This window comes from Wyeomyia smithii, chromosome 2 (genome assembly GCF_029784165.1).
Source record: "Wyeomyia smithii strain HCP4-BCI-WySm-NY-G18 chromosome 2, ASM2978416v1, whole genome shotgun sequence".
NCBI lineage: Eukaryota > Metazoa > Arthropoda > Insecta > Diptera > Culicidae > Wyeomyia > Wyeomyia smithii.
This window is the reverse complement of record NC_073695.1, coordinates 260,917,008-260,943,878: the sequence shown is the minus strand read 5'-3', so window position 1 is coordinate 260,943,878 and position 26,871 is coordinate 260,917,008. Positions and strand designations below refer to the sequence as shown.

The 26,871-nt window shown below is 39.2% G+C and overlaps 2 protein-coding genes across 2 annotated transcripts in view; both read right to left on the bottom strand.

Moving 5' to 3' along the window:
• Positions 1-436: 436 nt before the first annotated feature.
• LOC129723328 (probable endochitinase) lies at positions 437-1,380 on the bottom strand. The gene is made up of 2 exons (XM_055677502.1): positions 1,234-1,380; positions 437-1,171 (listed from the first exon to the last, which is right to left on the bottom strand). Exons 1-2 carry the CDS (start codon positions 1,288-1,290, stop codon positions 485-487), a joined length of 744 nt encoding a protein of 247 aa, XP_055533477.1. The 5' UTR covers positions 1,291-1,380; the 3' UTR covers positions 437-484.
• Positions 1,381-1,875: 495 nt separating this feature from the next.
• LOC129720680 (serine/threonine-protein phosphatase rdgC) overlaps positions 1,876-26,871 on the bottom strand; it is a 240,188-nt gene continuing 215,192 nt past the window's right edge. Inside the window, exons 12-13 of the mRNA XM_055672239.1 lie at positions 2,051-2,193; positions 1,876-1,986 (exon numbers count right to left, since the gene is read on the bottom strand). Of these exons, the coding sequence (XP_055528214.1) occupies positions 2,069-2,193 (125 nt within the window). The 3' untranslated portion in view covers positions 1,876-1,986; positions 2,051-2,068. The remainder of the gene's footprint in view (positions 1,987-2,050; positions 2,194-26,871) is intronic.

Below are 26,871 nucleotides of genomic sequence, written 5' to 3'. Positions count from 1 at the left end.
TGCAACGTTTATCTACTTATAGGAAACAGTACAAAACGGCTGAGCCTGCTGGCTGACCGGTTGATGGCTAAGCAAAACAAACAATCGTCTCTTTAATAAGATGTTTGAATTGAGTCTCATCCCGTCGCATCACACGGGTTTATGGTTATGAGCGATGTTGAGAACTTGCATTCCATCATAAAACGCGACCATAAATGGTAAGCTTCGAAACCATCTGGATCGAGCAGGGGAGACTGTGGATCGTGCGCTGACATGACGATGGGTGGTAAATGAGCTTGTTGAGTGTCGATCAACGGTGCAATCCGGCTTGCCATCGCGGATGAGAACTAAGTGATACAAAATGGGTAGAATGTTAAATGTTGTACCCCCGGGGCAGTTTTTTCGGTTTTTTTTTTTTTTTTTTTTTTTTTTTTTTTATTAAGAAAAAGGCACTTGCTTACCCACCACCAGCTTAAGAAAGCTTTATTTTTATTGTTTAATTGAGTCACTCTTGACTTCTGTTGCATTTCACATTTCGTTCCCAGTCGCAGGCCGAACGATCCTCATCGAACGCCGTTCCCGCGGGACAGTCGAAAATCTGCGAACGGTTCTTCGAGATGCAGAAAATATATTGGCGACAGTTGAATGGATTTCTAATTTTGGTTCCATCACGTTGGCCAGTGCACCGCTTAAGCAATTGGTTCTCCGACTCAGGCTGAATCACAATCGGAGGTACGATCGGAGGAAAGATTGGCTGGATCGGCAGCATGGGCATTTCCGGGAAGTACGTGCACGAAGCAATATCACTGCGCTCGCAGTACAACCGGTTGGAGTCGAACAGTGTTCCGGCGGGACACTCGAATCGAATCACTCCGGTTGGGGAGCACTGGTAGAAGCTACCACATTCGGCACTGTTCGGTAAGAGTGTGGCCACCGGCTTATCGATGCAAGCAGTATTTGTGTGTTCGATTTTGGATGGCGACGCAGTTATCGGGGTGTACTCTTTGTCCACAGGAATCTTTCCCGGTCTGCAGCGGACGGCCATTCGCGGGTCACATGCTTGAATGGCTGTGTTGAACTGGGTGGACGCCGGACAGGTGAAGCGAACGGCCCGTCCCGGCCGACACATAAAGAATTCGGCACAGTTTTCCGGGTTGGGGATCAGTGCACCGTCTGGGTAGTTGCGACATATCTGTAACGACGTAACAAATTATTATCGAGAAAATTACAAGGATTTTATTTAAAATAACTTACCAACGAGTTGCTATAAACCGCACCAAACAGTGCGGACAGTACGAGAATCGTTTTCATTATGTTGCTATTAGTCACAATCTCTACAATGGCGGCATCAACACTGAGACAAACGTTTTATATGCCAAGCTTATCAGTGGCACCAGAAGACATCAACTGACGGGGAACATTGCTCGATAAGAATCAAATTATCGAGAACTTGTGCATCGGTTCAACTGACAGGTATTAGCTGTACGTAAAGATGTTTCGCAATGTTTCTAGTGAAGTCTGGAAAATACCCGTATATTTTGTACTTTTCAACGAAACTGATCACTGCAATCAGCCATACCGCAATATTTCACAGCCAAACACGGTAATTCTCCGACGCGAGAAGCGTGATTTCAACGTTCGAACAACAGTATCGAACATCTTGTCTGCAAACTACGATTAAGACGTCCAGCGCGCAGAAAATCGATGAATCAAAAGCATCGCGAATGCTATAATTGACCTGGTAGCAATCAGGTTCGGGTAGCTTGAGTTATGAGTTTGTTTACAGGACCAACGAACCTTGGTTAAACTCTGGTTTTGTGGAAATTGAAAGCACCCAACACTCCGTGCGCACGAAATGAATGGGCGTTTGTTCGTAGAAATTTGACTTTTTGAAGGCGCCTTGCTACGGTCACGGGGGCTGCCTTTTGCGCTGCTGGTGCGGCTGCTGTTGATAAAGAGCACTCTATATCGGTTTGAAATTCGTGACGTTGGAGAATCTTTATTGACCTGTGTTTGCGAGTGTTGAGCTGAAGGAAATATATATGAATAGAAAATTTCCAACCTGACTCACCTGGTAATACGCAAGATTTTAATCGAACTTCTCCACTAAATGAGTATTTTGCTTGAAAATATGAGTATTTTTCATTAGCTTCGATCTTAGAGTTGATGCACATTTGGATTTCAAGCAGAGTGTTAAATCATGATCGGGCCCACCTGGAAATGTATTATGATCGGATCAATTTTTTATTTGTGAGATTGCTTCTCTATTTGAATAAAAATCTTTTCCGGTAGTGAACCATCTTGTGACTGAAAGTCACCTTAACAGAAAACATTTGAAAAAAATCTTCACATAATTACTAGTTTCATTAATTTTTTTTCAATAATACTATTACCGAAAAAAACTTAGAAATAACCGTTTTCGAGCACAGTGTGATTGTGTAATCGTAAAGGCAAATCGTAGTCGGAAATGGATCATTTTTTTCATACCTGGTGATGGATTAGTTATGAGCTACTGCAAAGGAAAACTTCAAAAATGACGCTTTTCCATGTCATTAAACCATATTTGCTGTTTACTATACAATTCTATATTTTTTGATACTAAAAATAAGAAGGTAGTTGTGTGCAAAGCCGCGACCACAATGTTGACGTGGAACTGCATAAGGGTGTTTGTTACAACACTTGCATTATTACTTTCGAGAGTGATCAGCAACATTAACCCTCTAGTGCCCAGTGCCACCTTTAGACGGTCTTCAGTTGAACCTCTAAAAAGCTTCAATCAATACTTAAAATGTGTCTATAAAAATTCATAGTGATTTTTTCGAAGTCCGTCTGAAAATTAACTTTTTTCCAATACCGATAAAATAACTCTCAAGAAATCTTGCTTTTAATGCCACAAAAGATATGAAATGGCACCTGGGGTCGATTTTTGGTGTAGTTTGATGCAAAAACCAAATTCCCCCGAGTTTCAACACATTTTACAACAGAGGCGCCTGTCAAAAGCGGGGGCCTAGTGTGGTTGGTAACGTCTCCGCCAACCACGCTCGACGCCTGGGTTCGAATCCCACCGCCGACATAGGTGTCGATGGTTGTCAGGTGGCGTGATCCACTCATAACCAACCCAACTGGTCTAGATTCAATCCTAGCCGACACCTGGAGATTTTCTGAGGCGAAAAATCTCTGGGATCACGCCTTCCATCGCATGAGGAAGTAAAGCCGTTGGCGCCGGTCCGTTATTAACGGGTCGTGAGTTAGGGTCCTGGGTGTGGAGTCGCCTCCCTGGGCGTCGGTGATTGGCCACAAGAGTGGCGGAACTAGACCGACGGAAAATAAGCGAGAATAAAAAAAAAAAAAAAACAGTGGCGCCATTTTGAATTTTCGAGAAATCGGAAATTTTCGATATTTTTTCGTCGCCATTTTTTTTAAAGCCAAATATCAAAATTCTAGGGATTTTTCTTTATTTGAGCAACTTCTTACCCATCATTCAAAATAACAGATCTTAAATTAAAGAAAAACTAAGCTCAAAATGGTGATTTTACGATTTTTTTTTTGGTTTTAGTATATTTCACAAAGCAAAATAATATCGAGTATGTAAAGCATTAATGGTAATGCGGTAATATATAAGAGCAGTGTTGGAATAATCATGATAAAAAAAGTTCACTCACCGCTCAATTCGAAGAAAAAATCCACTCTTTTGCGCTTTTTTTGATTGGATATATTTTCTTTATTGTTTTTGGTAAAGGTGTTTAAGTGTTACAATGCAGGTCGGTTCATGAAGATGAGGCTAGGACTGAAGTGGTGTCTCTTGAAACTGAAGAAGAAAACATCTTGAAACTGAGGAAGAAAACACCAAAAAATTCTGCAGATCTTCTAAAAAGATCTCGAAGCCGCCATAAGGAGAGATTTTCGCAACAGAAGCCAAGGATACTGAATGTCCAACGAATTTTTTATGCAACTTCATCCAGGCTGAATGACAATCGACAAATGGGCATCAATGAATAGGATGTGGATCGATTTTAAATGGTGAGAGCGTTCTTTTTTAGCTTAACATTTCTCTATGATCGTGTTTAATATTGGTGCAGTACGACAGTTGAATTTCTGCATCGTCTTGTCAATAAATATAATATGCTATTAAATACGGGTCAATTTTTTGATACAAATATATCAAACGAATTGAAAGTCTGAAAATAATAATAAAATCTGCAAGATTCTAGTATTATTTTGAGGCGGGGCTTACCGATTGGAGAATTACTCCGGAATGTACTGCAAGTACTCAGTCATTCTGTAAAGGATCTTTGGAAGGTCGGTAGAGCTAACACCTTCTAGATCCCGAAACAAAGATAGTTGCAGAAATGAAAGATAATTGCAACTATCTTTTTTTCACTACATCACTGCCAGACAGTGGGATCTAGAAAGGTTCCACACACATACACACATAAAAAATAACAATGTTCAGAAAACAAATGCCTTTTGGATGGCTGATAACTTAGTAGAAGGTTTAAAAATTCGGAAAAATCTGCGAAAAAAGTTAGAACGAAAATCGTGATTTTTAGTGCCCTCTAATAGAAAACTCAATGTTGCTCGTAATATGTAAGAGATAGAAACACGATGTTTTCGATAAAGTTTCTTGTTTTTAGATAACCTGAAACTTTGTCGAAGACACCTTGCGTCTATCTTATTCTGATAAAAAAGTAAATTTATTATCTCACTCATTGGTGGATTGATCACTCATCTTTCTACATTAAAAAATGCATTTTTGAATATCATGAAACTGCTATTCGGTTTTGATATTTTTCGTTTTACTCAACCGCTCGGGCGAGAATTTTGTCAGTAGTTGTTTGAAAGTCACACAGACTCGACGTGCATTTCTGGCTGTGACATGCGAGCTTTTAAGCACGAAGCAATAAACCGGCAATTATTTACCATTTGGATTTGACCTTAAATAGAACTCAAATATTCATTAACCTGTTTACACAGACTAACAGACATAACACATCGAACAAATTTTCAATAAAATCATCGTTTGGATGCTTGCAGTACTTTACGTTAGTAACACTAGCATCATCTGCTGTTGTGTTCGCGCTGCTTTCGACATCAGCGCCAACGTTACTGCATGTGTCAAATGGGGAATTACAAAATATGTATGAGATTGCATGACAGCGCCTCTGACGACGTTTTCGCGCGACGACTGTTGTTCGATTGAAAATTTGAAGTGAACGTTTTTTTGTGGCGATGGAGCTAGGTTCCAGTATTAAGTTTGTTAGTCTGTGCTTTTTAGATGCTGTTGTTATAGCATACGTCTGTGTTTATAAACAGTAGGTTGAGTTCCGAATCGGCACCAAGGCTTTGCTTTGTCATAGCGTATGAATGCTTTACTATAAAACACTTATACTTGTCAGCCCCTTCAGTGCACTTGGAGTCAATGAAATGTATACAATCAGTCATCTGGTTGAAGAGCGGGTAAAGATCGAGATATTTTGTCGAACAATATCACGAATCATTTCATGATATTTCATCTACGATATTTGTTCTGGTTGTATCATAAGCGAATGTTATGTTAAGAGATAGAGAGAAAAGTGATAGTCAACTTATGTCTTTTTTTTACCTGTGTGGACTCATCACTGCGACCAGAGCTTAGATCTATTGTGATATTGCCCAGATGTTTTCTGTACTCCGCACTTCATATTATTGGCTGTATCAGTATTGAAGTAGTTTCTACGCTTATCATTCATATCCGTGCTTGTATGTAAGTACCTTTCCGTTTCAAGCTTACTGCTCTACTATACCGAGCCTCTGTTCATCCTAACAATATCGCCTAATTACAATTCCCTGGAGAGAACTTTCATACGTTACTCACACCAGTTTTATTATAATAGGGACTCATTTTTGTTGGAAGGAGAGTCAACAGGGGTACTGTAGAATTCAAATTGAAGGAAGGGTATAATAAACCCATTAAATAAAGTCATGTGACAACCAAATGGCCTGGTTCTACTAAGATACGAACCCACAACCACCTACTTACCAAAGCGGACTCTGTAACCTTGCGGCTACGGAGCTCCCCAAATTATGCCTTATATTGAGTAAAAAATTCTTAGGAATCGATTGGTAGGTGTCCACGTAAAATGTCAGCAACTTGTAAGTGTTGCCCTAATTCCCCTACAATACTGCAGTATACCGAAATAGGTTTATCTCGTCGTTAGATTGACTTATTCGAAATCTGTTTAATGTAATATTAGTGGGTAAGTGGTATTCAAAGATACAATTACAATTTGTCTTCAACTGATCCTCCCCCTTTTGTGGGGCAGGGGTCGCATTTTTGGCAAGTATCGGTCAAAACCTAAATATCTTGCTTCAGCTATGAGACAAAATCAGGCTCAGGAAAAAGACTGGAGACTTCACTCTATAATAAGCTATTCATGAAAGCTCACATACGAAACTGTCTTGTGTTGCACACGACAGCTCATTCTTGCGTATGTGTTTTGTCCTGTTGGCTTGGCTTGCGCTGCTGATCGGCGCTGCGGCTGTCATCGACTCGAACTTTTTCGTTTCTCCTTTTGCATAGGCCGGTGGCATATTGAATACGAAGCAAACCGTTTCCATTGTTGATATTATTCCCCACGTGAGAAAAAACGTGCTTCGCACCATCTCACATTTATTCTTTCATCGGCCTCACTCTCGTGAATCATAATCCCGCTCGGATTCGTGCCAAAGGATGTCGCAGATTATAGGCTGTCATTTGCGACAGCTTGGAAGAACCAACAGACATAAGGAAAAGAAAAATAACAGCCCGTTTGCATGTGCATGTGTGTGCTGTCGTCAGTTATTGTCGGGTTACGTACCAAATGTACGGGAAGCAGTGAGTGCTGAGCAATGCAATGACAGCCGAATTAGTTGAAAACATGCTGTAATGGATATGCAGTCTTTTCAGAAGCTTGCTCTAGTCTCTTGTTCAGTAACTTCTACCCCTACCTTCCCGAGATGCCGACTGGTGTTCTAGCAACCTGCCAACAGGGAAGGGTGTATCTAATTCGAGCGTCTGATCTTCATGTTAGGAGCGGCTTGTAACAGCGTTTGTGCTCCATGTTAAGAGCGGCTCGTAACAGCGTTTGTTCTCCATGTTAGGAGCGGCTGAACTACCGTCTTTTTAGTGCATCCAAGACACTAAACTTACTCTAAACACCAAAGCTAAAAGTAATGGTGGTAATCGGGTCTTAAAAAAGCGGTACCACGTTGGTCCTCCTGCGAGACAGTGCTGTGATTGATTGCGGGTCTTACGAGTCTGCACCAGGCTGTCACAGCATCCTCGCGTCCTTGATATACCAAATACCTATCAATGTCTGACACCATTTTTCAATCCCAGATAACGTATCCCGTTTTCTGGAAAACTATGTCAAAGTGGGGGAAATACCCAAATATTTTTCAATTCTGGTATAGTAAGGTCTTTTTTTCACAGCTTCTTGGAGGCTGCTTTCTCTCAAAAACGGTACAAGATATCGACCTAATTTCAATAAGGTAGTGAGGAGCAAACGTACGCACGGGGTAAAAGTACGCATTGGCCTTTTTGGAAGCATACGAGCAAAATAAACTGGCAACATTGTATGAATTTGCAGTATTATAACGTCAGTTAATCGCACATGTAAACAAATAGGATTCCGTTTCAATGGGACGAAGCTATGGGAAAGTTGTGTTCTGAATTGTCTTGATCTAATTTTCATAGTTTTGGGAACTATGATTGACCTATTGGTAACGTCTCCGCCAACCACGCTCGACGCCTGGGTTCGAATCCCACCGCCGACATAGGTGTCGATGGTTGTCAGGTGGCGTGATCCACTCATAACCAACCCAACTGGTCTAGATTCAATCCTAGCCGACACCTGGAGATTTTCTGAGGCGAAAAATCTCTGGGATCACGCCTTCCATCGCATGAGGAAGTAAAGCCGTTGGCGCCGGTCCGTTATTAACGGGTCGTGAGTTAGGGTCCTGGGTGTGGAGTCGCCTCCCTGGGCGTCGGTGATTGGCCACAAGAGTGGCGGAACTAGACCGACGGAAAATAAGCGAGAATAAAAAAAAAAAAAAACAGTGGCGCCATTTTGAATTTTCGAGAAATCGGAAATTTTCGATATTTTTTCGTCGCCATTTTTTTTAAAGCCAAATATCAAAATTCTAGGGATTTTTCTTTATTTGAGCAACTTCTTACCCATCATTCAAAATAACAGATCTTAAATTAAAGAAAAACTAAGCTCAAAATGGTGATTTTACGATTTTTTTTTTGGTTTTAGTATATTTCACAAAGCAAAATAATATCGAGTATGTAAAGCATTAATGGTAATGCGGTAATATATAAGAGCAGTGTTGGAATAATCATGATAAAAAAAGTTCACTCACCGCTCAATTCGAAGAAAAAATCCACTCTTTTGCGCTTTTTTTGATTGGATATATTTTCTTTATTGTTTTTGGTAAAGGTGTTTAAGTGTTACAATGCAGGTCGGTTCATGAAGATGAGGCTAGGACTGAAGTGGTGTCTCTTGAAACTGAAGAAGAAAACATCTTGAAACTGAGGAAGAAAACACCAAAAAATTCTGCAGATCTTCTAAAAAGATCTCGAAGCCGCCATAAGGAGAGATTTTCGCAACAGAAGCCAAGGATACTGAATGTCCAACGAATTTTTTATGCAACTTCATCCAGGCTGAATGACAATCGACAGATGGGCATCAATGAATAGGATGTGGATCGATTTTAAATGGTGAGAGCGTTCTTTTTTAGCTTAACATTTCTCTATGATCGTGTTTAATATTGGTGCAGTACGACAGTTGAATTTCTGCATCGTCTTGTCAATAAATATAATATGCTATTAAATACGGGTCAATTTTTTGATACAAATATATCAAACGAATTGAAAGTCTGAAAATAATAATAAAATCTGCAAGATTCTAGTATTATTTTGAGGCGGGGCTTACCGATTGGAGAATTACTCCGGAATGTACTGCAAGTACTCAGTCATTCTGTAAAGGATCTTTGGAAGGTCGGTAGAGCTAACACCTTCTAGATCCCGAAACAAAGATAGTTGCAGAAATGAAAGATAATTGCAACTATCTTTTTTCACTACATCACTGCCAGACAGTGGGATCTAGAAAGGTTCCACACACATACACACATAAAAAATAACAATGTTCAGAAAACAAATGCCTTTTGGATGGCTGATAACTTAGTAGAAGGTTTAAAAATTCGGAAAAATCTGCGAAAAAAGTTAGAACGAAAATCGTGATTTTTAGTGCCCTCTAATAGAAAACTCAATGTTGCTCGTAATATGTAAGAGATAGAAACACGATGTTTTCGATAAAGTTTCTTGTTTTTAGATAACCTGAAACTTTGTCGAAGACACCTTGCGTCTATCTTATTCTGATAAAAAAGTAAATTTATTATCTCACTCATTGGTGGATTGATCACTCATCTTTCTACATTAAAAAATGCATTTTTGAATATCATGAAACTGCTATTCGGTTTTGATATTTTTCGTTTTACTCAACCGCTCGGGCGAGAATTTTGTCAGTAGTTGTTTGAAAGTCACACAGACTCGACGTGCATTTCTGGCTGTGACATGCGAGCTTTTAAGCACGAAGCAATAAACCGGCAATTATTTACCATTTGGATTTGACCTTAAATAGAACTCAAATATTCATTAACCTGTTTACACAGACTAACAGACATAACACATCGAACAAATTTTCAATAAAATCATCGTTTGGATGCTTGCAGTACTTTACGTTAGTAACACTAGCATCATCTGCTGTTGTGTTCGCGCTGCTTTCGACATCAGCGCCAACGTTACTGCATGTGTCAAATGGGGAATTACAAAATATGTATGAGATTGCATGACAGCGCCTCTGACGACGTTTTCGCGCGACGACTGTTGTTCGATTGAAAATTTGAAGTGAACGTTTTTTTGTGGCGATGGAGCTAGGTTCCAGTATTAAGTTTGTTAGTCTGTGCTTTTTAGATGCTGTTGTTATAGCATACGTCTGTGTTTATAAACAGTAGGTTGAGTTCCGAATCGGCACCAAGGCTTTGCTTTGTCATAGCGTATGAATGCTTTACTATAAAACACTTATACTTGTCAGCCCCTTCAGTGCACTTGGAGTCAATGAAATGTATACAATCAGTCATCTGGTTGAAGAGCGGGTAAAGATCGAGATATTTTGTCGAACAATATCACGAATCATTTCATGATATTTCATCTACGATATTTGTTCTGGTTGTATCATAAGCGAATGTTATGTTAAGAGATAGAGAGAAAAGTGATAGTCAACTTATGTCTTTTTTTTACCTGTGTGGACTCATCACTGCGACCAGAGCTTAGATCTATTGTGATATTGCCCAGATGTTTTCTGTACTCCGCACTTCATATTATTGGCTGTATCAGTATTGAAGTAGTTTCTACGCTTATCATTCATATCCGTGCTTGTATGTAAGTACCTTTCCGTTTCAAGCTTACTGCTCTACTATACCGAGCCTCTGTTCATCCTAACAATATCGCCTAATTACAATTCCCTGGAGAGAACTTTCATACGTTACTCACACCAGTTTTATTATAATAGGGACTCATTTTTGTTGGAAGGAGAGTCAACAGGGGTACTGTAGAATTCAAATTGAAGGAAGGGTATAATAAACCCATTAAATAAAGTCATGTGACAACCAAATGGCCTGGTTCTACTAAGATACGAACCCACAACCACCTACTTACCAAAGCGGACTCTGTAACCTTGCGGCTACGGAGCTCCCCAAATTATGCCTTATATTGAGTAAAAAATTCTTAGGAATCGATTGGTAGGTGTCCACGTAAAATGTCAGCAACTTGTAAGTGTTGCCCTAATTCCCCTACAATACTGCAGTATACCGAAATAGGTTTATCTCGTCGTTAGATTGACTTATTCGAAATCTGTTTAATGTAATATTAGTGGGTAAGTGGTATTCAAAGATACAATTACAATTTGTCTTCAACTGATCCTCCCCCTTTTGTGGGGCAGGGGTCGCATTTTTGGCAAGTATCGGTCAAAACCTAAATATCTTGCTTCAGCTATGAGACAAAATCAGGCTCAGGAAAAAGACTGGAGACTTCACTCTATAATAAGCTATTCATGAAAGCTCACATACGAAACTGTCTTGTGTTGCACACGACAGCTCATTCTTGCGTATGTGTTTTGTCCTGTTGGCTTGGCTTGCGCTGCTGATCGGCGCTGCGGCTGTCATCGACTCGAACTTTTTCGTTTCTCCTTTTGCATAGGCCGGTGGCATATTGAATACGAAGCAAACCGTTTCCATTGTTGATATTATTCCCCACGTGAGAAAAAACGTGCTTCGCACCATCTCACATTTATTCTTTCATCGGCCTCACTCTCGTGAATCATAATCCCGCTCGGATTCGTGCCAAAGGATGTCGCAGATTATAGGCTGTCATTTGCGACAGCTTGGAAGAACCAACAGACATAAGGAAAAGAAAAATAACAGCCCGTTTGCATGTGCATGTGTGTGCTGTCGTCAGTTATTGTCGGGTTACGTACCAAATGTACGGGAAGCAGTGAGTGCTGAGCAATGCAATGACAGCCGAATTAGTTGAAAACATGCTGTAATGGATATGCAGTCTTTTCAGAAGCTTGCTCTAGTCTCTTGTTCAGTAACTTCTACCCCTACCTTCCCGAGATGCCGACTGGTGTTCTAGCAACCTGCCAACAGGGAAGGGTGTATCTAATTCGAGCGTCTGATCTTCATGTTAGGAGCGGCTTGTAACAGCGTTTGTGCTCCATGTTAAGAGCGGCTCGTAACAGCGTTTGTTCTCCATGTTAGGAGCGGCTGAACTACCGTCTTTTTAGTGCATCCAAGACACTAAACTTACTCTAAACACCAAAGCTAAAAGTAATGGTGGTAATCGGGTCTTAAAAAAGCGGTACCACGTTGGTCCTCCTGCGAGACAGTGCTGTGATTGATTGCGGGTCTTACGAGTCTGCACCAGGCTGTCACAGCATCCTCGCGTCCTTGATATACCAAATACCTATCAATGTCTGACACCATTTTTCAATCCCAGATAACGTATCCCGTTTTCTGGAAAACTATGTCAAAGTGGGGGAAATACCCAAATATTTTTCAATTCTGGTATAGTAAGGTCTTTTTTTCACAGCTTCTTGGAGGCTGCTTTCTCTCAAAAACGGTACAAGATATCGACCTAATTTCAATAAGGTAGTGAGGAGCAAACGTACGCACGGGGTAAAAGTACGCATTGGCCTTTTTGGAAGCATACGAGCAAAATAAACTGGCAACATTGTATGAATTTGCAGTATTATAACGTCAGTTAATCGCACATGTAAACAAATAGGATTCCGTTTCAATGGGACGAAGCTATGGGAAAGTTGTGTTCTGAATTGTCTTGATCTAATTTTCATAGTTTTGGGAACTATGATTGACCTATTCGGAAACTACAGAAACTCGAAAGCTACAGAGCCCAAAAAAACTCTTGTATAATTGTTATTTGTAGGGTGAATTTGTGTTGCCGAAAATATTTTGATGTTTGTCATAAAACTCAAACCAGTTGGAAAACTCATTGTGGGGCAAAAGTACGCACTAAGTGCCATTAACCGTAATGAAAAGATGTGTTTAAAAACGATGTTTTTAAACAGAAGTTACTCAAAAATAACTAGGGATATGCGGATGAGCTCCGAAACTGAGGAACATTATGGTTTCATGATTTTTTAAATGGAATCTCACAACCAATATAATAGTTTTGTTGATATGCTTTCAAAATGGTCCTTCCGGAATAGATAGGGGCTTCTAGAAGCCATAGAAACAATGAAAAATACAAGGCCAAACACCATCCAATATTCATTTTCGCAACCGGGATGATGCCCACAGATCGGAAGATGGCCCTGACGCCATGTTGAATGGCGACTTAGGGTTTCTAGAAAGCAACCTAAAATGGTCAAATACCCTCCAATATGTGTATTTCCGTAATCGAGATGATGTCCAAAGACTGGATAACGACCACAGACACCATTTTTGATTCCAAAAGGCGACTTCCGGTTTCTGGAAAACAACAAAATGTGATCAAATACTAGGTAATATGAGTATTTTCGGAATCGGGTTAATGCTCTGAGACCATTAAATGGCCCCATACGCCATTTTGGATCCCAGGATGTCGACTTCCGGTTTCCGAGAAACTACCCGGAATGGTCGAGTACCCCCCAAAATGTGTATATCTTAAAATCAAATGATGCCCTGAGACCGGAAATCGACTTCAGACGCCATTTTCGATTTCTAAATGGTGACTGCTGGTTCGTCTGGTGTCGTATTCAGGTCTCTTGGCATCATACTCATATGCGATGGTATTTGGTCAATTTTGGATGTTTTCCAGAAGCCGGAAGTCACCATCTTGAAATTGGAAAACGCGTTTGGAGTTTATTTCTGGTGCTTGCGCATCATCCCGATCCCTGAAATACTCATATTGGTATTCGGCCATTTTAGGTTGTGTTCCGGAAACTGGAAGTCACCCTCATGGAATTCGAGATGACATGTGGGATCGTTTTCAGGTCTCTTGGCATCATTTCGATTCCGAAATAACTTATATGGGGTGGTATTTGGTCAATTTTTACTGTTTACCGCAAACTGGAAGTCACCATCTTTAATTCAAAAATATCGTCTAAAGTTGATTTTTGATCTCAAAGCATCAATTCGATTCCGAAAATACCAATATTTGATAGAATTTAACCGTTTTTGGTTGTTTTTCAGAAACCGGAAGTCGCTTTTTTGGAATCTAATATGGCGTCTGGAGTCATTTTCGGGTCTCAGTGTATCACCTTGGTTCAGAAAATAAATTTTAATAATTTGTTTCTGTGGCCTCTAGAAGCCCCAGTGGAATCTTTTCTGAAAGGTCCACTTTTAGGATATATCACCAAAACACCCAAACATATCCCCAGAAAACCGAATTTCCGGAAGTAAGAAAATTACTTCGGGACCCCTCTCTAACGCAGCTGAAGAGAATCAATGCAAAACCAGCGAAAACAATTCACTTTTTAAGCATAGTGTAATAAATACACTGTTCATACAGTGCGAACTTTTGCCCCGTAAACTGCATACTTTTACCCCGCATGCTGGGTGAAAGTTCGCATCTGAGTTTTTTTTTTCTAAAAAGTGAAATTCTCATGCTACAAACGAAATTCGAAAAGCTCTGGTGATAGTTTTTGAAGATGAAAGGTTCATGTACCGTTTGGAAACAAAACCGAATTTTATGATAATTGTTTGCAATAGTTCTGTTGCAAAAACAATTAAGTACGTACTTTTGCCCCTCACTACTCTAATGTTTTTCGTGTCAAGCCAAAAGAAATCATACATTCGTTTTTCCAAGATCCGATTGAGCTCAAATTTTGCCGCCCTGAGAGACATTCAGGAATAGTGAAGGAAAAAAAGGCAGTGAGAGAAAAAGTGTTAAAGCAGAGGTGGAAATGATAAAAGTATAAGTTCGGGAAGATGAGGCAAAAATTTTGAAAAATGAATAAGGAATTTTCTGTGTTAATTTCCGGGGGTAAAATTTTTTTAACATTCATTATTCTTAACATACTAAGCAATATCCCAAAATCTAGTATATGTATCGAAGTTAAATTTATTACGATAAAATTCAATTTATATTAGGCGAAATGGACCAAATTGGAAATTCATCTTCTTACAATCCGATTCAGAATTATAAATTCAATAGAAATACAGGAAATGAATGATGAAGTTAAATCAACTTAACAACATGATCTGATATTAGCAGCTTGAAGAAGAGCTCCCAGCCACACAATAGTTTATTACGCCGTTGCGTGTTGCATATTGCAGCTGTGCGGCTGAGGGACAAAAAAAAATCTGTTCGTGCTGACTGGTAGCACATAAGAATGTAGTAAGAAATGCTGCTGTGAAATCGAATTAACTAACGAATGCGGTAAAAAATGAACTTTTTTCGGGTGGTGATAAAAAAATAACCAAGACGGACAATTGAGTTTGATGAGTTTCCCATGGAAGGTAATCATGTTAGCTTTCTCGCAAAAAAAAATTACTTTCTTGCATGCGGCCTTCCGACAGTTTTTTACAGGATTATTCGCCACGGCGGACGAAAACATGCGCGTAGGCATGTTTTTTTATTCTTTCGTCTTATTATTTACCAATTCCTCCACAGTTTTCGCGACATAAGGGTTCGAGTAGATTTTATGCTTCAGGTTTTCCCATAAATCTTTGAGTTCCATATATACTAAGGCGGCGTCCATAAATTACGTAACGCTCACAGGGGGGAGGGGTAGTATCCTTGAGCGTTACGATTTGTTACATAGGGGAGGGGGGGAGGTAAGACCAGTGTTACGTAACGAAAAATCTCTGGAGAGACTTTCCAAAAACGAGCATTTTTATTAAGCAAATTCTTCTAAAGCGTTACGTAATTTTAATAAGGGGGTAGGTGTTGGCGTTACGTTTCGTTACATATGGGGTGGTGGGGGTCCAAAAATTTGTTTTTTTTGCGTTACGTAATTTATGGATGTCGCCTAAGAAATGATCTATATCTCCTGTTTCTTAGGCAAAATAAAGTCTCCCTCTGACACTTCGCGTACACTAACATAAGTCAACCCTTCGCTTGTAAACGATCACATGGAACGAACTCACCATCCAGGATTCCGTTCTTGTCGACGTTCGGCCTTACCGGACCCAAACGGCTACTGAAATCAGAACCAAAAATGCTTTGACCTTAAATGCCCGCAGCGACAGTGACGAAATGTTGTCACTGTCAATTTTTCCGTTGCGCTAATGGGGCTCTGATTCGAATGCCTGTTTCTACTATTTCGCTGAAGGTTTGAAGGACATTATGCCGGATCGATCTGAGATGACACTTTTTCTATACCTGAATCACTTTAATGACAACACCTCAAGCACGTAACAATAAAACCACATTGCACTACTGGTAATTTAGAAAATGTACCACAAGGAACATAATTTTCGATTTTTTCTAGTAACATTAAAAACCACGTCCAACCGGGAATGGAAAAAAAAATCTTAGCAAAAATGAGATTTCAAATAAAGTTTATCAATGAAAGGTATCAAGCAATCGTTTACAATTTCATTATCAATTCGCATAGAAAACGAACTAAAAAACATAGTTTAAGCAAATAGTTTGATATTACACAGCATGCAAATATTGATCATCATTTTAAGCAATTATTTGCTTCGTATAATGCACACTTTGAAGCTGTTTTACACCTCTACGACGTAAGTTTCGCGCTTTTAAACGATATTTAGTTTTATTTCAGTATTCTATGGGAAATTTTTCTAGAAGCTCGGGAATCCCGGGAATCAAAATTTCTATTCCCGGGATTTGGGAATCCCGGGAAATTGTTACCGGGATTGCAAACCCTAATCACCACATATTCAATCATCATAAAATTCATTAGTTTACTCCTTAGCTAACCCGTTAATTTGATACCAATATTGTTCAAATCGGTTGTGTACTTTCTGAGATAATGATGTTTCGTGATTTTCACATTTTGATACATTAAAGAAGTGTTTGTCTGATTACAACGAAATTTGATGGGGTTTTATGAGGCAACTAGACCTCTCAATTGACACTAATTTTGTGAAAATCGGTGAAAAGAGATGGCTCTGAGAAAAATGAGTGAGAAAAAAAGTTACACATATGTACACACACATAACCACATGCTAAATTTTCACGAAATTTTTTAACAAAATAAAAAACAAAATACGCTTTTATGCTCTCATGGAATCGCCTAGTATTGTATATTTAGTAAACTTAGCTAGATTTATCCTGAATTTTGTAAAACAAACCATTTTCCATAACACTTCCATATCCATCTTAAGACTTAAATCACTGCTCAATTATTCATCTCACGACGCCCCCATTTTCATCACAATGTTAATCATGAATGAATCACATTATCATGAATGAACGTAGCCGCAGACCATCGTAGTAGGTTACCTAGATATCCGCTGTAGTTGTTTACGTGCAAAATTGGTAACCTAGGTAACCACTGCAGTGCTGTTGATTTATGTCAATTATATCTGAACAATTCAACATTTTCAGTGTGATTTTTTCGTATTAACAGAAAATGATTTGGCAACTTTTGATTTTCTTCAACGCAGTGAAAACAGATAAAAATACATACAGTTAAAATTTAGGATTTGTAAAAATTTATCTCATGTATTTCTGGGAATTCAAGCTTGTTTTTGGAAATTTGAGGTAAACATTTCGAAGATCAAAGTATTCTTAGTGTAGTAAGTGATTTTGTTTAGTGATTAAAATAAAAGGTGGCCGGCAAGTGATGAAAAAAAATTTAGCTGGCTGCTGAACGAGTCCCGTTGTAGCCGTATATATAGAGCAATGCGCGGATTTTATTTGCTGAGGTAGGTGATTGAAATAAATGAGTTTTCGAGTGCAGATGCCCGACTATTAGAGCTTTTGGGTGAGTTTTTGAAGATTCTACTTAACGAATGCATGAAATAAAGTAGACATTTTTCAAAGTGAGCTGAATTAAAAACCACAATACATAAATTCGAACAGTTTTTTTTATTTGCATGGAGAATAAGTATTGTTTCTTACAAAAATAAATTTACACCTTTTCTGGCTACTTTGCGGCAGTTAGCTGGAACATTAGCTATAGAACTCGAAAAAAGACTTGTTGGGATATTTTTTAGTACACTCTTCGTCCTCTTGATCGGTTCATCAGTATTTTTTGCCACAAAATTGTCTGAATAGATTCTTCTTTTCAGGTTAGCTCAGAAATTTTCGAATGGACGTAGTTGCGGAATGTTGGGAGGGTTGGAATCCTTGGGTACCACAGGTATCGTTAAAACGGTTCATTTCCTCTAATGACTTCTTTGCGTAATGTGATGATGCAAGGTCAGGCCAAAACACAATATCATCATTTCCGTGGAACTTCTTTATAAACCTGGAGACTTCAGCAAAGCATTGAGTGCTGTAAACCTCCACATTAACTGCCAGACCCCAAGGGAAAAGTATTGGATTTGACATTCCTTTTTCACTTATGGTTAGCCACATAAGAACTTTCTTGGGAAACTTTGCATGCGAAATATATTTCACTTTGTCGTCTACAGGTTTATGCGGAGACGTGAAATATTCAGTTCTTTGCCAATCGTTGCCATCCAGAGTCAAATAAGTTTCATCATCCATCAACACCTTAACGTGTCGTTTGGCTGGAAAAATTTCTGCAGCCATCTTTTTTATGCGCCGTTTTTGGGTTACAGCTTGTTGTTCTGACACTTCAGGTTTAGATTTACGCTTCCTCGTGACAATGTCCATGTTCCGCAAATATTTTTTTACCGTTTGACCGGTTGTTCCAAAATTTCTAGCTAACGACCGGTATGACTTCGCCACTTTGCCTTCGGTTATCCTTCTCAGCTTCTGTTGTACTTTGGTGTCTGTCAGCACCGTATGACGGCCCACTCCTGGCTTTCTCTCGATGGATTTTCCTTTGTCTAGCGACGCAAGAATCTTATAAATACCCGATCTTAAATATCCCTCCGAAACAAAATGATTAACTATGAACGACTTCTTTGAATTAGGGTGGAATGATTTGAAAGAACAAACCAGTGCAAGGAGATTCCGCACACTCGTCGACATAGCTAAAGAAATACAGAGCAAATCACGTTCAAACACGTTTTCTAAACAGTGAACATATATCAGATAGGGATGGCATGTTTAAATTCGCCACTAGTTAACGCCACTGGCTCTCAAAAAACAATAAAAAATGTCTATTTTATTTAATGCATACGTTAATGAGAAATCTAAAGTGAACTAAGAAGAATCCCTTCCATGGATTATTAGATTGGTTTAGTTAGAAAATATGCGTTTTTTTTCCTGTTTTCAATTGTGTTTTCATGTTGTTTAAGATGAATATATGGGCTGAAATTAATAATGGAACAGTTCCCTTATTTGGTATTCATCTGTAAAGCTTAAAAGTCATCTGAACACAAGTTCACTGAGAAATTCAAATTGACTTGCACAAAAAAAAAATTAGCGCATCCCTGAGCAAAACTGTTTTAATTCAGCCAATTCAAGAACTATACGAAATTTGTCTTCTACAAAGTTTCTTAAAATCAAGTGATCTACAGCTTCACTGAATATAATATTTTTCGCAAATAAAAATGTCAGTTTTTTTAATTTCGTTGATTTTAGTCGGCATTTTAGTTGGTGTCGGCAAGTAAACCATTTATCTCAAGATAATAAGATATAAAATGAAGTTCACCTTATTCTAAAATTTACTGAATTATGATTTATGCAAAAGGTTAACTTTTCGTGTATTGAGTAGTTAAATATAATAAAACATTCAATTCGTGTTGCGCTACAGGTGGAGAAGCACAGTAATTTCGAGTAAAGAAACCCAAGGGTAATCAAGGACATAATTACCCCGGCCGTACAACCGCCTCCCTATTATCTACCAATTAGGCTATCACTCCGCCGTTCGGTTACTTTCTCCACGTGATTGACACCCATCTGTCCGCACAGATACGGGTGCAACCGAGAGCAGGTGAAAAACGGTACGTCCGTACCTCGTCTCAACTAGAGTAACCTTTCTAATCGATGACTTCCTTGCCAAGCGCCGTTCTCGAAGGGTTCCGAATCAGACAATGAGATAATCTAATGTGATTTCTCTGTGCTTCCTGTCTCAGAAGAGAGATAAAACAAAAATGCATAAAACAAAGGATACAGTTGTCTTTACGAATCTTCGGGCTACCTGGAATTCTAGTTCGCTCGCGATGATCATCCACGGTAACTTCACCGACATCAATGCGCTCAGGTGCTACTTTGACATGATTTATCCCACTCCTACACTCCTACACTCCGTCAGTCGGGCCAGCAGTGAGTTGACATTCCGATCGGGAACGGTCGCCTTTGCCACAAGGACATTAACGGGGTGTTTAAAAACATATTTATAACTGTCAACAAAAACACTTTGTCACCACGTGAATTGAGTGTCTGTTATCCGAGAGTGCCAAACAAAGCGATCGTCTTCGAGGAAGAAAGGTCCGAATTTGAATGAGAACCCCGAAAAAAAGTCAACCGTGAAATTTTAGTCATGTTCCGCTTTGTCCGTTTCAGGCCGCTGGACTTGTACCGAGGGGACAGACAGGTACATGAATGGAAACCGTGTCCCTCTGAGCTGAGTGATGAGCTGAACATTTTAATCTGCTACCAATTCATTTTTTTTGACTTCTTCACCGACCGGCAGTCGGAAGATTTCATCTTCCTCGTTGTCGGTGCCGGTAAGCAGAAGCAGAAAAGTAGATCGCGAGGCATTAATAATTTATGAATGATTGCCACGAACAGTGAAAAATTTAGATGTAATTTCAGCATAAATCACGTTTCACCTTCTGCTGTGATGTGTCATGCTGGATCGTGGAGGGTGGCTGCGGGTGACGGTGGCAACCATACATCACATCCATCGCATCGAATCGTCTCCCGTGCTTTTCGCTTGGTGACCCTTCGGGGTGAAAGGAGTCCGTAAGACGATGAATAGACGCTTCGCGCTCCTTTGCTCTGTGTGCTTGTGAATGTGTCTGTGTTATCGCTGATAAAGCGGTGTTCCACCCGGAACGGGTGCATGCGATGTCAAAGGAAGTTTGCTACTTGCACGATAAATACATGATTATTTATCCATTTAAATAATGCTACCCCATTATGAATACGTAATTTTTTATATGCGAAGCGAGTTCATTACATGCAGCGGTCGCTGCGCCGGTGGGAAGCGATTTTCCGTAGCCAGTGGGGAAAACTGAAAATATTGAGTACAGTATGGGTTTCTTGACGAAAAAATGAAACTTTACGTCCACAATGTTGGTGGACCCCCCTTTCCGGCGGCAGCACGTAGATAATCCTTTCTACGTGCCCTCGGAGGAGTACCTGTACCTGCCTACGCCTAACCGGGTTTGCGCGCGGTTCAACAGCGGTTCTACCGGAGCACCTGAAGAAGCACCACACAGTCGAGGCAAGAAGGTTCTCAATCATCGCCGTTATCAGATTAGCCGGTGTGTTTCAGTAATTTAAGAAGGAAGCAATAAATCTTGTCCCGCTTAATCCGACCGGCAGCGGCTGAAATTGCTACCTTTCGTGGCGTAGCTGCAATCTACAATGCAAAGAGAGTGCGATATTCGAAATTGTGTAAATCATAATCGACTCTTCGGCTGCAGTTCGATCCGATTGCGATCATGATACACGCCGAGCTTGAGTAGCAACTTCGGGAGGTGCCTCATGAGCACCTGACGGACGCCCTGCCTGTTGATGCAACACACGGTGCGATAGCTGCTGCTATTCCGCGAAACAGCTACGAGATAACAGAGTTGATAGCTGTAATTACTATTGATTCAAGCGTGCTGCAATGGTACATTCTTGTCACGTTTGTGTTTATTAAAAAATCTCTTTAAAGAGCAGAGTACAGTTGACTTTGTTTTTTTTTTTTTCTTTGAAAGGTTATTGAAAACAAAGTCTTTAGTCATTGCTTTTCAACGCTAAATTTCCGAGTGAATTGTTTCAATGTGGCATGAAAACTCGAGATAGGACTGCGTCTAACTTGTAGGGTGCAGTGGTGGGCACCGCTAACCGGAAAATTTAGCTCGATAATCGCTAAACGCTAAACGCTAAACCCCCATTAGCGGAACTTTCGCTAATCGCTAATCGCTAACTTTTTAATATGTAAATAGTCATATCACTACATTTATTGCTCATGTTTTGTAAGAATTGGACCACTTTGATCTGTTTTGGTTAAACAAACGAAAACAATTACTTTTTAACAGAGTAAGCAGTGTGACTTTGCCCTCGTATCCAAGTGAGTTTTAAAACTTGCTTGCACATTTATTTTCGGTTTGCACGTAAACCCTACTAACAGTGCATTACACTTGAGTTGGATTTGAGTTTTAATCCTGCATAACAACAATTGCATAAAAATCGAAATGCGTGTAAATTCGCCCCGCGTCTGCTGCAACAGTTTGTTGCATTGTCCTTTGAAAGCATAAATTCGATCTAAAAACAAAACTCACCGCGTTACATCTTCGCCTGCATCGCTGGATTCATCGTGCACTGCATGCATTGCACGCATTTAAACTCAATCGATCAGAGTGTGCGGTGCAAAAAAAACTCAAACTATCGAGAGGAAGCAGATTCAAGTTAGATTCAAATCTGGAAAAGTGTTACTCAGTTCAACTTTGCACGAGTTCATGCCATCACTGCTTTTTAAAGCTATTTACAGTAAGAGGTTCACGAAACGGTATTCATATTTGATTTTGTAGAAACAAGAATAACAAAAGTTATTTAGCTTGCATTGAAAATAGATACTCTTAGGAATGTTTTCATGAAAATTCAATTATTATCTGAATCGAAAAAGTAGAACCAAAGTTTTCATAATTTCAAGCGCATTGCAATTTACCAAAGTTCTTGGTGTGCCAAAAATTCAATCTAGACCTTGTGCTTGTTCTTCCAAATGCTCATGTGCCTTGTACGATAACTGGAACTCCATTCTAGGCTTAGCTTAGCTTAGCTTAGTTCTGACTGCACATATCAATGGTTGCTACTCCGTGATGGGTCCGAGCCACTCAAGATGCACAATGAATCAACTGAAAGAACGACTGGGAGTGGTAGTTCCTTCTCACTGTGCATCATTCAACGACCCGATTTTTTGTAGACCAATAACGGCGCCGGCCACGTCCTTACAGTCAGGAGGGGATATCGTCGGTTTCGTGCAACACCGGCACAACTCAAAAGTTTTCCATGTTGCAGTCAAATGATACCAAATATGATTAACTGTTATTTCACAAAGACTTGTGTCAAAATCCACAAAAAAAACTGAGTTATGAGTCGATGTGTCTTTGAAAGTTTTAAACTTGCTCATAGATTTCTTGGAGACGACAAAGGTAATTTAAAACGCCAACTTTTCAATCCCGTTTCTCTTGGAACTCTGAACTTCGAGTTATGCCAGTACCGCACGAAGCCTTCAATAAGGAAGGAATGTTAGAATGTAGTCTTTGCTTTGTTAAAGACCGAGTATACCTCTGCATCCCTACAAAGACCACGGAAGAAGGTTTTTGTTAGTGGGGTGGGTTTTTGATCAGGATTCACTTTGATAAGTGATACGACCATGATTTAATTGGGTTAATGTAACAATATAGATATGATCATATGCATATAATGTGAGATTAATGAAGTTGAATTCTAAAATACAATAAGAAGTAATATGGCGTGTAAATAAGATCTCGGTTGGCTGCCTTGCATAGTTGAAATATCCAAATGTTTAACGCAGAAAACGCAAAAGAAATATTAAAAGAGATTCGATAAACGTATGATAATGATCCGTCATGTTGTGCTAAAACAGAATAGATGAACTTATATTAGACTAATTCATGACAATTCTAGTTATTGTGCTGCTTTCGGCGGCTGAAAATATTAATTGAAATAAATTATTAAAACAACATTGCATCGCAACTATTCACAGTATAAAGTCATCTAAACATTGTAGATATGATCATGTATAATGTGAGATTCTTAAAAATGAATATATAAAATACAACAAGAGGAATTTGAAGAAAATCTCGGTTGACTGCCTTCCATAGCTGAAATTTTCAAACTTTTAAAGTGGAAAACGCAAAAAATAATTAAAACTGATTCGAAAAACATGAAAAGTGTCCGTTATATTGTGTTCCCAAAAAGAGTGATGGACTTTTTAGACTATTTCACGACATATCAATAGTTGTTGTTGTGCTCCTTTCAGTGGCTGAATACATGAATTGAAATAGGTTATTACAAAAACACTGCCGCGCTTGCACAGACGTCTCGCTCATCTCCACGACCATTCATCGCGTAAAATCATCTAAACAAATCATCCACAGGTTCACGCATCCATCACAACCACGAACGCTATCGGCAAAAAGTGGAAAAATTGGATTACCGTGATGCGACGATTCACAGTTTGAGCGAAACAGAAAAGACCTTTCACGGCTATAGACTATTTTACGAGACGTTTCAGAACTCAATCCATGAATAACATTTTCACAGAAAACATGGAACAGCAAATACCGTCTATCCTACTCTAGCAGTTCGTGAAATGGTAAAATGAAATTGCCGATAATATGAGTGAAAAATATGCAGGTCGCAACTTTTTCATGTACACCTCTCGCTTTTCCATTCGCTAACAGACGGCGCGGCGAGCGTACTTTATTCGTCGGTGATTTTTGTGCGTCTCGAATAACCGCCTCGAAAACAAACGACTTATTCTCGAAATAAAATGTTACTTAGCTTGCTTAGAATGTCCTGGTGACTCCTTTTTCCACTGTTCCGGTAACCAGCAGAACTTTATTTGTAAAATTCACTGAATATACTAATATTATTTGGGGGGAAACAGCTTAAATTAGCTAAATTTCACGTAGAGATAAAACACGCACAACACTTACCGGCCTTGTTGCCAGTCCTCCCACACCTCTCAGTATCAAAAAGACTCAAAACAACCCTGTAAAGAAGAACGAACGAAGCAGAAAACTTGCTGTTTCCTGTGCCATTTTGATGCATCGTATGCATGCATGCCATCTCATCGGCAATGCCAATTTAACAGAAATTTCTGTAGATTAACCTACGGGAACGATCCTTTTCTACGGTCATGCAGATCCGAAGGTAAAATCTACAGAGCCATGCAAGCGGTTCTTTTGAAAACAGAATCAATTATTAAGGAAAAGCGTATTTGACTTTCGACTAAGTGTCTGCAGAAGCTGGTGTTTCTAGATTCAGTAAATTTAGAGACCATTTTACGAACTGACAGGTGTTACGTATTCTGCTGTTGATGATGTTGCTTTTGCGTGCGTTATGTCAGCGGTTCCGAGCTTTCTGTCAAAATTCCACTGATAGACTGAGCTCAGAAACGTCTCGTAAAATGGCCTATATAAATGGTTTAATGGAATTAAACGTTTTATCTTGTGGAATAAATAATAAAAAAGAATTATGAGTTATATTTTGAATGAACTGGTATCGCGCAACGATACTTTTAGGTATCGATACGTTAGCCTCGATACTATCGGAAAATCAGTACTGGCTCTCGATACAGGTATTGATCCTAAGTATCGATGTTTAATGGTATCGCAACGTCCCTATTTACTGGTTTCTGTCCAGAATTCCAGCCATTTTAATATTTTGCAGTAGCCACCAGCATTACGGGTGAAACCGGCACGAGATGACCGGTACTATTTTGTTTTTCCTCCTTTTAGCTGCTAACACCAAGCTGCTAACACCAAAGATCGAGAATCGACCAACTGGTTCGAAAGTTATGAAATTTCAATATAAAATATATCGAATAAAACCGTTTTTTATGGTCGACTGTTCAAATATAGAGCTTCTATTGTGCGCAAAATTACAGGTAAGAATTTTTATTTCATAATGAAAATAGTAGGCGTAAATTTAAAACCAGTTTTACGTCAGTTCAGTTTTCAAGTCACCCCACAATGGAAGTACAGAGACAAACTATTGTTGGTTTTTTTATTGCTGGACTTAAAATAGCAGATATAATACTTCTTTTAAAACAAAAAATGTCAAAAAATATGTCTCATTAGTGCTAAACAGATTCTGAAGCTTGAAAAGCTAAATTTCTCATCGCGGTGGACAAAATGTGCTCGTACACGCTCGCGTTTTGATCGGCAAAATGCCGCGTGGCTCAAGGAAAAGTTGTTTCTTCCAAAGAAATCTTTCCCTTACAAACAAGCATACAAGGGTTTCTCCCAGTTGATTCGAAGAATGAAGCGTAATCGTGTACAAGAAAATTTCAGGAAAATTTTCTACTGAAGAACTGGGTTTTGCGGCAGCCTCCGGTATCAGGGCTGACGGGTGCCATAGTTCGGCTAAGATCATAGAAAATTTTGTGAATACGCCTACAACACAGAAGAAACCTTCTAGCAGAAGCTCACTTGTAACAGCTCTAACCCCAGAAGAAGCAATCGGATTCATTTACCGGAATAGTTTCAGCAAATCGCAATATGTGGACGTTCGAATGACGACAAAACGGCAGGGCATCAATATGTACCCGGCATATAACCTGATCGTGGAAGCAAAACAACTTTGTTATCCGTCAGGTTTGTATAACTATAACACAGTTTAGGATAATACAATTTTTTTTATGCCCTTAGGCATTACGATCAAACCATCACAAGCTAGCGTTCCTCTGCAAAGCTTGATCGACCATACGGTTCAACGTATCCTGGAATATTTGAATTACGATACTAAAACTAGAACCGGAAAAATGCATCTTGTTGTTAAGTGGGGATGTGATGGTAGTTCAAATCACAGCAGGTACGTTTACATATCACAGTTGTCTCTTTCTCAGATAACTGTAGTACAGTAAAATTTCTCAAGAAGATCTGTTTTGCATGGATCAATACTTTTTATTAAATCTTTTAATTTTACTCGGACCTAAGGGTGTCTCTTCCTATTCCTATTATTTACGAAAAAAATTCTATTACTTTTTAGTAGTATGCACTTTCTCGTAAAATTTGAGGTAAATCATACTTAAAACAGTGCTAGTTATGCTTGCTTATAATTTTTCTCGACAAACTTCATACAACTTTACACACTTTAATTATTATATCGATGTATCTTCTGGTCAAACTTTAAAACATTTTTTGATGCTAGATATCATCAAGTTTTCCTGTACGAAGATAAAGATGGCGACCTTCAGGAGTTTTATGACTCGCATATATTTGCGGTATAATTAGTTCCTTTGAGATTATTGATAGAAGTATCAAGTGGGGTCGAAGCAATTATTTGAAACAACGATTATCCCTCGTCGGTTTCACTGTACCGACCAATAATGTTAATATTTTCAAAAGAGACGC